General features: G+C 32.6%; 2 protein-coding genes and 1 long non-coding RNA gene across 3 annotated transcripts in view; 2 read left to right on the forward strand and 1 right to left on the reverse strand.

Moving 5' to 3' along the window:
- The first annotated feature begins 4,405 nt into the window (after window positions 1-4,405).
- On the forward strand, window positions 4,406-7,012 carry LOC112520001. The gene is made up of 3 exons (XM_025128306.1): window positions 4,406-4,671; window positions 5,949-6,048; window positions 6,764-7,012. Exons 1-3 carry the CDS (start codon window positions 4,406-4,408, stop codon window positions 7,010-7,012), a joined length of 615 nt encoding a protein of 204 aa, XP_024984074.1.
- Window positions 7,013-7,797: 785 nt separating this feature from the next.
- On the reverse strand, window positions 7,798-12,598 carry LOC112519564. The gene is made up of 2 exons (XR_003069932.1): window positions 12,420-12,598; window positions 7,798-8,042 (listed from the first exon to the last, which is right to left on the reverse strand). It is a non-coding gene; the product is annotated as an uncharacterized LOC112519564 (long non-coding RNA).
- Window positions 9,680-12,744, forward strand: part of LOC112519563 (probable inactive purple acid phosphatase 27) — a 9,094-nt gene continuing 6,029 nt past the window's right edge. Inside the window, exons 1-2 of the mRNA XM_025127762.1 lie at window positions 9,680-10,046; window positions 10,165-10,252. Coding sequence (XP_024983530.1) covers window positions 9,712-10,046; window positions 10,165-10,252 — 423 coding nt within the window. The 5' untranslated portion in view covers window positions 9,680-9,711. The remainder of the gene's footprint in view (window positions 10,047-10,164; window positions 10,253-12,744) is intronic.

Raw genomic sequence — 12,744 nt, forward strand, 5'->3', positions numbered from 1 at the left:
TTTCTTATAGTTAAAATGAAATAACTAATCAATTTATATTTTTTCTTTCTCCAACAACTACTTTTTTTTCACATGGTTTTTTGGTTATTTAAAACAACAAAATACTTTATATTATTAAACTTTGATATGGTTCATATATTTATTTATTTCAATTTTGTTAAAAGATATTAATTTATAAATTAGATATTATTGAGGATGTAAAATGATATACGTAGATTATAAAATCGGGGATTAATTCATAGCTAAACATGCATCCGATAAATATTTTAAATTTTTAATGTTTGATTCATACATTTATTTAATTAATTTTTGACAATACATAACAAATAAAACACATTTCTATTTCATTTCTAATTTGGTTATTAAGTTTTAGATAGTTAACTAAACTATCTATTTTTTAAAAATTGTTATACAAAATATTCCATCTTACAAAAATTACTAGACTATCAGTCATTTAAGTTATCTAATTACATGATTTTCTTACTTATCGAAAATAACTACTTATTACTCTTTTCCTTAACCAAATATAATGTCATGTTAAACTTGGGGTCTCATTTAAAATATATGAAAATTATGTGTGCATTATTTGTTTGTAGGGTAGAGGAAAAATAAGTTGAATGGAAAACATCGAAGAGGTCGGTGAAGTTCGTTTACTTGTTTCACGTCTTGCACGTTTTGAGAGGCGCCATAAACTCAGAGAAAAAAGATTGCTACCTTTACCCACCTCTCAGTTACATGTAGTTCAAAAGGTTATATGTCAATGTGCTAGACTTCGTAGAAAAATTGAAATTATTAATCAGTTATTACTTCCAAATCCAGAGAAGACACAATTAAAAGTTCAATGTGTTAAGACATTCATCGATCAAATTCCAAGGTTTTGGAATTTAGAAGGTATTGAAAATGTCAGTCTTTTTTTACATTTTAAACTTGCAGACACACACACACATATATATTTATATTATCTAACTGGTCACTTTATTTATTTATTTCTTCTTATAATAAATTACTTTCTTATTTAAATGTGTTGAAATTTATAATTTTTTGAATTTTGATCTATTTTGTGATTAAATTTTTTTACTATAACACACACACACACACATACGTATAGATATATATACACACACATACGATAAAAATTATAATGATAATTAGTTTTTTATATTTATCTTTTTTTTATAATCGCTTAATTTCTTATTCAAATAGATTGAAACTTATGAGGTTCATGATTTTGATTTGTTTTCCAATCTAGCAATTTGGGCAATGGAGGTGGATGCACAAAGAAGTATTCAAACTTCGACTATCATGGAATCAAGCCGAAATACTGTTATCCACGAAGGTATGTCTGTTAACTTTGTGAATAACATTTTTAAGTTTAATATTTATAAAATAAAATCACAGCAATCAATTTTTCCTAAATTCATAAATAAAGGGTAACTGTTGGTTTTTATCTTTCAATACATAATTATTCTAATTACCAACCATCAACATTCCCTTTATTTATTTAATCTATCCTCGAAATGTGGGTTTTGCATTAAATAACTTAAAATTGATGCTAAACAATTGCATGAAGATTAAAATTTAGTTTTATTATAAAATTTGATGAAAAAGTCGTCATCACCACAATTGTTGAACCTTTATGTCCTAAAGTGTTAGTTCTTATTATTACAATATTGATATTTCAATTTTCCTAAAAAATTTACTATAGGAAAAGACAAACTAATTCAAAACTCAAGATTGGTTGGTTATCTTTTTTTATTTTTCATCTACAAATTGAATGTAATTATATTAATTACCAAAGCTAATTCAATATAATACATTTATAATTATTTATGTATATCTTAATAAAAAAAAAATTAACATGTTTAATCTTATCAGAAAATTCTGCAACTCCTTGGAATTTTGGTAAACCGAATCACACTTGTAACGCTCCAACCCACAGATTGCATGTAACACATATTTCACACCAAAGAAATACATATTCATATACATCTGGGTCCCTTAGTACAAGAATACTATCATGACCAAATACAAGGTCCAAAAATTCAAAATACAATCTTGCACTAAACAACAAAACTAATCATCAAAAGCAATTCCTCATCCGAAAAGCATATAAGAAAAGCATTAAATCTTTTCCTTTCCTTTACCTTCTACACCTCCTGCAATACGCATTTTAAAATCATAAAAACGAGGGTTAGACTGAAGAGTCTAGTGAGTTATACCAATCATGTAATTGCAGGGTGAAGGATCACCAAAAYCTTTATAAAACAACTATTCATATATACATAACAATATATGAGTACACAAGAAGGTAATAACAAATTATCTTCCACATTCAAGCTAACCACGCAGCTATACAAATTCCATACCTTTAAACCAATCGGGTTCCATTTAATATCATTTTAAACCTTTTCTTTATTAAACGAGGTTTAAACAAAGATTCAGATCAAACCTGACGTTTCCTTCTCTATAACATTCAGACTATGATTTCCAATAAGAACCTTGATCCTGAATTTTTAAATCACAAAGAAATAAAGATTCCAGACCACGATAGTCTTAAGGGATATAATAGAAAGAGTTATATAATACCACACACAGACAATGCCACCCTTATAACAAATGTACACCTCTTCTTGATATGCCACCCTTATATCAAATGGACACCTCTCCTTGATATGCCACCCTTATATCAAATGGACACCTCTCCTTGATATGCCACCCTTATCACTTCATCAATTGGACACTTCTCCTTGATATGCCACCCTTATCACTTCATCAAAACTTTATAAAATAATTCCGAATAGATCGCAGTCATTGGAATTGTTATCAGTTTGAAAACATTTATATCAAAACTTCATTTTTATGATAAAATAGTAATTTCTTTCTAAAAACATGACATCATCTCAAATCCGGTCAACAAATCAGGTCAACAAGTCCGGTCAACAATTGTCCGGTTTAAATACTTGGAATAAAATCCACTTTGTCCGGTCAGCATACCACATACTCTTTGAACGGTTTATACTTGGAACAAATTCATATTTGAACGAATATCAAATCCGGACAACAATCCGTTCAAGACTTGTCCGGTTTAAAAATAAACCAATCCCCATGTGGTCGTATTCCTACTTCTCAGTATAAAATTTTAAGTAATACTACCAATTATAAACCGCTCAACACTCAACCGGTTTACTAACTCCGGATAACAAAACCGCTCATGGCTTGTCCGGTTTAAACTAGTCCGGTCAATAAGCCGCTTAAGGCTTATCCGGTTTAAAAACAATCCGGACAATGAACCGCTCAAGGTTTATCCGGCTTACATTAATCCTGTCACTCTTTATCCGGATAAACACTTAGACACTATAATCAAGGTTTCTTTATAAAGGATAACAATACGAAGCATGCAAAACCAGTAAAATCTTTATACAAAAAGGTTTAGAAACCACTCACATTATAAAGTTTTTGAAACCAAAATGCTTGAAATCAATCCTTTTGAAACTTGACACTTGCAAATCGGCTTGAAATCAACACTTTTAGAAAACCGGACAACACTTCTTAAAACCTCTCAATTTTCTCAAAATAGCAGGAAAAGTAAAKGAGGAGGTGAAGCCCCTTTTATACCTTCCAAATATGGAAGGTCGGCTTAAACCGTCTTCCTTCCCCCCCTTCCACCTCATGCATGAACATGCATACACATACATACATCCATGCATATAATAATCATATATATATATATATACTTACACAAAAAAAATATATATATATATATATATCCAATTAATTCACAAATTCTAATACCGGCATGTATTAAACATATCAGTTTATCATGCTATCATGCAATCATTTAATCTTATAATCACGTATTAAATACCTTGGGTAATAACCAGGATCCGGTTATTACAACACTTGTGGACAATGTGGTGCCATCATGTGGTACGAAGAAAGATCTCGAAAGGAGAGAAAAACATCTAATCCAAAGTTTATGAGTTGTTGCTCGGAGGGAAGTGTCAAACTACCATTGCTTCCCGCAACACCACAGACACTTGATTACCTTCTTTCCTTAGAATCTGGGAAAAAAGGCGTCAATTTCCGAAAAGATATAAGAACTTACAATTCAATGTTCGCATTCACTTCGCTCGGATGTCGTGTGGATTCCAAGATTAATTGTGCGAAAGGTCCCTACATCTACAGGGTTAGTGGCCAAAATTTTCATATGATTGGTTCTTTGTTACCAGAAATTGGGAAGAAACCTTAATTTGTGCAACTATATATCTATGACACTGAAAATGAGACAAATAACAATATTGAAGCAATGAGAAGGCAATTTGGAGTTGACGGCCTTGATCTTCAAATTACACAGGATCTGTCTACAATGTTAGAAGAACACAACGTGTTAGTACATTCATTTCGCATGGCAAGGGACAGATATATGTGTGAACCGAATATTTTTTTTCGATTAGAGATCATAAACAGTCGCACAACGGATGGCCGACAGTACAATCTAAATGATAATGAAGTTGCAGCCTTGATTGTTGGTGACCTGAGCGAAAACAATTTCGAGTGTGATGTTATTGTTGAACATCATACAACTGGACTTCAACGGATTACTGATCTCTATTCGTTTTTTATGTCGATGACATACCCGTTAATACATCCTTACTGTGAAGATGGGTTCAGGCAAAATATATTACTCCAAAACATGGACGGATCTTCTTCAAAGAGACAATTTGTAACAATGCGACAATACTATTGTTTTCGTTTGCAACAACGATCAAACGAGGGCCATACTCTTCTTCATGCAGGTAGGCTTCTTCAACAATATATTGTCGATGCTTTATGACGATTGAAGAAGGAAGATTTCAGTGAGTTCGTAATAATCAAGATCAATTACGAACATATTTATTTTCTGGGTTGATGGATGCCATAAATCGTGGTGACACATATGGAAAAAAAATCGGAAAGTCAATAATACTACCCTCATCACATACCGGTAGTCCAAGGTACAGAGTTCAAAATTACCAAGATGCCATGGCAATATGTAAGTGGGCTGGGTACCCGGATATTTTTCTGACATTTACTTGCAACCCCAAATGGTCAGAGATAAATGAAATGCTCCAGTGAAGATGATCCAAATCAGGTTGACATTGTAAGCAGGGTTTTCGAAATAAAGCTCAAACAGTTGATGGCGGACTTAAAAACAAGAAAACCATTCGGAACGGTAATTGCATGTAAGTATCAACTGTTTACTACAAGTTGTCGTTTTGTCAAACATGCAATTAACTTTCACATTTGCATGTATTTTTTTCATCATGCATAACAAACAACCATGTCTTTTTTTTTACCCATGTTTATATAGCATTGAGTTTCAAAAGAGAGGTTTTCCTCATGCGCACATATTACTTTTCTTGGAGTCGTCATGGAAAAACCCATCAATAGATCATATTGACAGGATCATCATAACCGAGATTCCAAATCAAATTATCGATCCAGATGGGTTTAACGTAGTAACCAAATTCATGATTCATGGTCCATGCGGAGATCTCTATCCATCATCCCCGTGTATGTTACAGAGCAAATGCTCTAAGTATTTTCCCAAAAAAAATTGTCTCGCACACAATAATTGATCAAGATGGATTTCCAATATACAGAAGAAGAGATACAGTAGCTTTTGTGGAGATGAAAACACATAAGTTGGACAATCGATATGATGTACCTTATAGCAGAGATCTGATTTTTAAATTCGATGCTCATATCAATGTTGAGCTTTGTAATCATTCGAGAGTCGTGAAGTACCTATTCAAGTACATACATAAGGGTTCTGATAGAGCTACTGCTACAGTTTATTCAACAAACCCGGATGATGACCATGATGAAATAAAGACATATTTAGATTGCAGATGCATTTCGGCTGCTGAAGCATGTTGACGTATTTTCCAATACGATATTCATTTCAGATATCCAGCAGTGGAGCGGTTACCTTTCCATCTTCCAGATGAACAACTGGTTGTTTTTAACAAAAATGATAACCCGAAGTTGGTAGTGGTCAAACCTGGAGTAAGTAGAACAAAGTTCACAGAATGGCTCGAAACCAACAAAAGAAATCTCAATGCCAGAGAACTTAGTTACTCAACATTCCCAAAACACTAGGTCTGGAGTGCAAGAGATGAAATATGGAAAAGATGTAAAACGGGCATATCAATTGGCAGAATATATTTCATTCATCCGTCAAACGCGCATGCTTTTAAACTTTGTAAAAGGATGCACTTCGTACGAACACATTCGAACAATGAATGGCAAAACATATCCTTTTTTCAAGGGAGCTTGCTATGCTCTTGGATTGTTAGATGATGATGATGATAATGAATGGGTTGATTGCTTAACAAAGACAGCAAATTAGGCAATTGGTCACGAGTTGCAACATTTATTTGTCAAAATTCTTGCAAATTGCCAAGTCTCAAATATACCAAATATTTGGAAAAGAAATTACATATCATTGTCCGAAGATATAGCAACACTACAACGTAAAAAATACAAAGCACATGGCATGCAACTAACGGATGATCAAATTGAAGCTCACACATTGTTCGAGATCGAGGCAATCGTGTTGAAAATGGGAAAAAGTTTAAAAGACATAGATGGAATGCCACTCCCAAATAACGAACTGTTACGAGAATTTCGTAACAGATTGGTCAACGAAGAACTTGACTATTATACCAAGGATTTGAAGGTTACTCATGACATCTCATTTTCCAGTCTCAATACTTGCTAGAGAAGAGCTTATGATGCCATTCTTGCATCAATGTACAAAGATCGAGGAGACTTGATTTTCATTCACGGTCGTGGAGGAACGGAGAAAACTTTTCTCTGGAATACAGTCGTATCAAGACCTAGATCAGAAGGAAAGATAGTATTACCGGTTGCTACTTCAGGCATTGCAGCTTTGCTACTACCAAATGGAAGAACGGCTCATTCAAGATTCCGAATCCCATTTGATTTAATTGCAGAGTCAACTTGCTAAATTCGTCACGGCACACATATAGCCGAGTTACTTCAACAAACGACATTGATTATTTGGGATAAATCCCCTATGACACATAAACACTCCTTTGAAGCAGTGGATAAAAGTTTGCGTGACATAATGAGTTGTCGTTATGAAAATAGTAAAGACAAACCATTTGGTGGACTCACAATTGCTTGTAGTGGTGACTTTTGGAAAATTTTGCCAGTAATACCAAAGGGAAATCGAGCCGACATTGTGAATGTTGCACTAAATTCATCTTATTTGTGGCTTTGGTTCAAAGTATACGAGCTCAATGAGAATATGTGTTTGCAATGCAACACTTTGTCACCGACAGATATAATAAATATTAAGGTGTTTGATTCATGGATGTTACAAATTGGAAATGGCACTGCCTATGATGATGTAACAAATGAATTGCTAAAGTTGCCTGCTGGCATCTTCCTATAAACAGTTGGCAACCCGATTGAATCAGTCGTTAAAATGATATATCCTTCTCTCTTGGAAAACTATAATAGTCCTTCATATAACTGAAAGGGCAATTCTCACGCCAAAAAATGATATGGTCCAAGAATTGAACACATTTATCATGGACATGCTTCCAGGAGAAGGAAAAACATATCTAAGTTCAGACACGGTTTGCAAAGGAAGTGTACAAACAAATGATGAAGACCTCCTTTATCCAACTGAATTCTTAAACAGTTTGCAATTCAATGGCGTATCAAATCAAGAGATTCAGCTAAAGGTAGGAGCCCCGGTTATGTTATTATGCAACATCAATCAAATAGAAGGATTGTGCAATGGAACACGATTGATTGTCACGTTACTTGGAACATGGTCTGTTAGAGGTGACATTATTTCAGGAACTAATAAAGGAAAAAATGTCACTATTTCAAGAATAATAATGTCGCCCAACGAATCAAAATTACCATTCAAGCTTAATCAACATCGAATACCGTTGGTCCCATGCTTTGCTATGACAATTAATAAAATCCAAAGACAATCTGTAAGTCGTGTTGGCCTATACCTCCTGAAACGAAACAATACATCAGTTTTCTTATATTAGCATATTTAAATATGTACTTATATTCACATATAATTGCATAATATTCCAATTTGATAGGTTTTCACACATGGACAACTATATGTGGCTGTTTCACGAATGACATCGCATGAAGGATTAACCATAATAAATGCTGATGAAGAAATGGAACACCGTACACTCATAAAAAAACATTGTCTACCATGAAGTGTTCAATAACATCCATCCATCCACCGAGTAGATAAGGTAATATTTTACTAAGTTTATATATTCATATTCTCTAAAATCCAACTTCTATTATTTCTTTCCATGTTTATTATGATTCTCTCTAACGCCTATAATGGTTAATGCAATTCTATTCTACATCGTATACAAGAAAATCTTCATAAAAAGCTTCATCGAGGATTAGAATATATTGAAGATAGAGATGGATGATAAATGATTGAGTAAGCATAGAAGAAGAGGCTTCGACTACTGACCAAGTTGAACCATATGCATATATAGCGATCTACATAGGTTATTTTGGTTTATCTTATATGTTTCTTTATATATTAAAATGATTTTATTTTCGTTATTATTTTCTGGTATGAAAGATGTTTTCTACTTACAATACCGCGCAATGCGCGGTTCTCATACTAGTTGTAATAAATGAAGACCAGAGATGAAAAACGAAAATTTCAACAAACCATTTTGGTGTCATTAATGCATTTTCTTACATAATGAATTCTAATTAATACAAATCACAAGTTGCAAAATCATCAAATCAAATAACAATGCATTTAATTTTGAAACGTTTTTAAAATATCTCAAAAAAAAAATAGTTTAAAAAAATATTATCAATCCAACTCTACTCAACTCATTTTAAATCACCTTTTCCAGTGTAACCTATACGTATTATCATCATCATCCAACCCATCGTCGAATAAAATACCAACATTAATAATATATATATATATATATATATATATATATATATATAAAGAAGCAAAAGAAAGTGAGAGACAATATATAAACAAATTAAAGGATCAAAAGCATGGACAGCATAAGTAATATCAACAAGAAGCCTAATAAACAACGTACGACAATGAAATTATATGTGACATTCGGCTACCATATTCTTTTTCTACGTGTAGACCCCGTTAATCTAAGATAATCTTGTCTTTCTTTCGGAAAGGGCCACAAATAATAATATACTTTTTGAAATACAATATTACAAATTAATTAACGAAATCGAAATTACTAGAAAAATATTTAAACTCTCTACCATGAGTCTCAACTTACGACCACACGTCTAATTAAAATGTTATGTAATATTTTTGTTCCGACTCTCATATCAACCGATGAAATATTCCTTATTTTTTTAAAGACTCTTTTGAAGAATGATTTGAAGGATTTTATATTCTCACAATTTTATCAATAAGTATTTAATAAATTGTAAGACTAATTAACGTTTAATTATTGTGTATTAATAAGCAACTAATTGCGTATTGATTGCCAGTTTGCTTTTTCGTAAAGCACCCTGTAAGAAAGGAAAGTAGACTTGTAGACGGCATCTCGTTCACATTTTGCCACTATATAGCGACTTAGATTTATGAGCAAACACATGACTGCAATGCCCATAAACTTTTTCTCCACCTGTTAGATTTCTTTGTTCATTATGAAACCACCACAATCGATCATGTGGTTTGCATTTTTCTTGTTTTCTTTAGTTTCTTTCTTGCATCGTACATCATGTTCTTCGGATTCTTCTTTATTGCCTACGAATCTGTTGGATTCCATGGATGGGTTTCAGAACTACACTGCAATATCCGATTTTCGGCTACTGAACAGAAGAAAGCTAGGAGCTTGCCCGAACCCCAACCCTTATATTCAAATACAAGTAAGCTCAACATCAGAGCTTTCAGATGACCAGATGATCACGGTCACGGTTAGCGGGGTACTTCTTCCTTCCAAGAGTGATTGGATTGGTATGATTTCACCCTCACATGCTGAGTAAGTAATATGTTTTACTATTTAATTAGATTCAATTATATATGTATATATATATATATATATATGTTTGTGTATGTATTGTTTGTAAAAATAATGGGGTTCTTCAAATGGCATGCAGTGTCAATGCTTGCCCGCAAAACCTGATTCTGTATCAGCAGACGGGTGATCTGAGTGTACTACCGCTTCTCTGCCATTATCCTGTGAAGGTAAGCACTAACAATTACATGTATTCGTTTGAATATTTCAGTTTTTACCGGATGATGTAAAATAAACTCACCTCTCTGTTCTCTATATGCTAATTAGATCTTTATTAGTTTCACATTAACACCATTATTACTTGGTTGATCTCAATGGTACCACCTTTTATTATGGTAGGTATCAAACAACTACAAGGTTTTCTTTTCCTTTTTCTTGGGAAGAATTTCAGTAGGAACTTAAATATGTAATTACATATTTGGGCAAAAGTTGATTACAAGCAATCCTAACCGGTCCCACACGTAACTCGTCTTACAGGACAACAATATGAGGGGACATTTTTTAGCTCACTCAAAACAAGGCCTGGATCGAACCTAAGACCTGTTATATATTTGAGTAAAGTCTTTCCATTCTTTTGCCAACTGACTTACATGCGATAGACTAATATATTTAATTACATATTAATAATTATTAATGCATGTAGTGATGATATTGATGGTACTCCACAAATTTTCTAAATTATACTTCTTATTCAAGGTTTTTTAAACCAAGTATTTAATTATAACTCAGTCGTTTTTCTTATTGATTATATATCAAATCAAATATGGAAATTTATTAAAATAGTTATTTCTCATGATTGGTTTTACTTATTAGCTATTTTCTTTTCAAGTTTACCAAAATAGTCATAGGTCTGAAAAACTCGCATCCCAATTGCCGATCCAACTAAAAGACAATTTACACCTACTACCCCTGTTTGTAAAAAAAATTGCATTTTTCACCCGGGTCTACTAAAAAATTTACATTTCTCACCTACGTCTGCAAAAAAATAGATTTTCCACCAGGTCTGCAAAAAAAAATTAGATTTTTCACCGAAGTCCGCAAAAAAAAAATCGCAGACATAGGGTATTTTTAGTAAACCTTGTAAAGAAGTGGGTAAGAGGTGAAACCAACCGATAACAATGGTTATTTCAATTAATTTCCCAATCAATTATTACATAATTTTGAATCAACGGAAGTAAGAGTTTAGACTTGGTATCACGTGAGACCAACCTATTTTTGTGAGACCTATAATACCACTCTTTTACATTTAAAATTTCACAGCAAAATACCGTGAAGGTAACCTTCACATTGTTTTTGCCATGAAGGTTCGAAGGTTTTTTACCTTCATAATATTTTACCGTAGAGTTTTTAATGTAAAAATGTATTCTCACGGATGTCACGAAAACAGGTTAGTACCTAAGCCAATAAGTGTTAATCTTTTTTGTTTGTCAGAAATTAGAGGCCGGAATGAATAAGCGATGCTAGGCAGAAGTAATATATTCCAGTCATGTTCCTATCAAATTTCAAGAGTTACATAACACCCATACTACTTGCACTATATGTATATGCATGCATGTGTGTATATATAGAGAGAGAAGATGTTCAAACAAGAACTTTGTCATATAATAAAATATATGCAAAGGACCAAATCATATACGATTATATGGTAAATCACATAATTTACAAACACACCCAGAAGGACATGAATGAATGACTGATCAAATGGTCAGGATCACCAGCCATACATATATTTTTTTGTCTGTCGATCAACATGAATTATGCCATACATATATTTTTTTGTTTGTCGATCAACATGAAATAAGCCATACATATTATTTTTTGTTTGTCGATGAACATGAAATATGCTAGAAAATTTACACAAGAATTTGAACTAATTGTGCCACAGTTGAGTGTTTTTGTCCAATCGCTACTAGGAATCCAGAAAAATTTATACATAGAATTTCGGTTCTTAGTTAAAATAAGTTTAATTATATGCATGCAGCTAAATAATTAAATCTAAATAATTTGACATATAATTTAGCCAAATATATTCAAGGTTGTAGATGGACATGGCATAAGACTTGGTTTCCTTTATTCTTTGACTTCACCATAAATTTTGTCTTTTTTTTTGTTCTTACAAGACTATAGAAGCTCATGATTTCTTTAAATATAAGCCTCAAGAAGCTCACATGTACATCTGTGCACATAATGCACTCTTAATGCTTAGATCAACTCCTGCAACAAAAGTAGAACTCTTCGGTTTTGAAGTTAATTAATTGCTAGATCATTCTTAGTTGGGTAAATATATTAGGAAAGCAAAACCAGAAGAGGGGTTTTAAAATTATGTATTGCACTCACCCGAAAAGATAGCAGACATATTGGGAATTTCAGTTTCCGGCCTTGTTCCTGCCTGCCAGCATCTCTTCTTTGGATGTGCGTGAATAGAAATAACACAGTAATGCATGATGGGGGATGTATCTCTTTTCTTCATTTCTATAAAGGATCTCATTGTTAATAGGATGAGTCATGGAGGTCAAGTTTTATCCAGAAAATCCTACACCACTAGATTGATGTTGAGTGGTCCAAAATCTATGCGATGAAAAAGAAAGTCTCATCGTATATTTTATATACAAAAAGGCCTTATCATATATATATATATATATATATATATATATATATATAT

The sequence above is a fragment of the Cynara cardunculus genome, assembly GCF_001531365.2.
Source record: "Cynara cardunculus var. scolymus isolate 2C chromosome LG 10, CcrdV1, whole genome shotgun sequence".
Lineage (NCBI taxonomy): Eukaryota > Viridiplantae > Streptophyta > Magnoliopsida > Asterales > Asteraceae > Cynara > Cynara cardunculus.

What these genes read in the sequence shown, in the direction of transcription:
- LOC112520001 (XM_025128306.1), top strand. Translation starts at nt 4,406, where the DNA reads ATGGCAAGGGACAGATATATGTGTGAACCGAATATTTTTTTTCGATTA. An exon ending in TACTGTGAAGATGGGTTCAG is followed by an intron (nt 4,672 to 5,948) that starts GCAAAATATATT and finishes TATTCATTTCAG; the next exon opens with ATATCCAGCAGTGGAGCGGT. An exon ending in TGGTAGTGGTCAAACCTGGA is followed by an intron (nt 6,049 to 6,763) that starts GTAAGTAGAACA and finishes AATACTTGCTAG; the next exon opens with AGAAGAGCTTATGATGCCAT.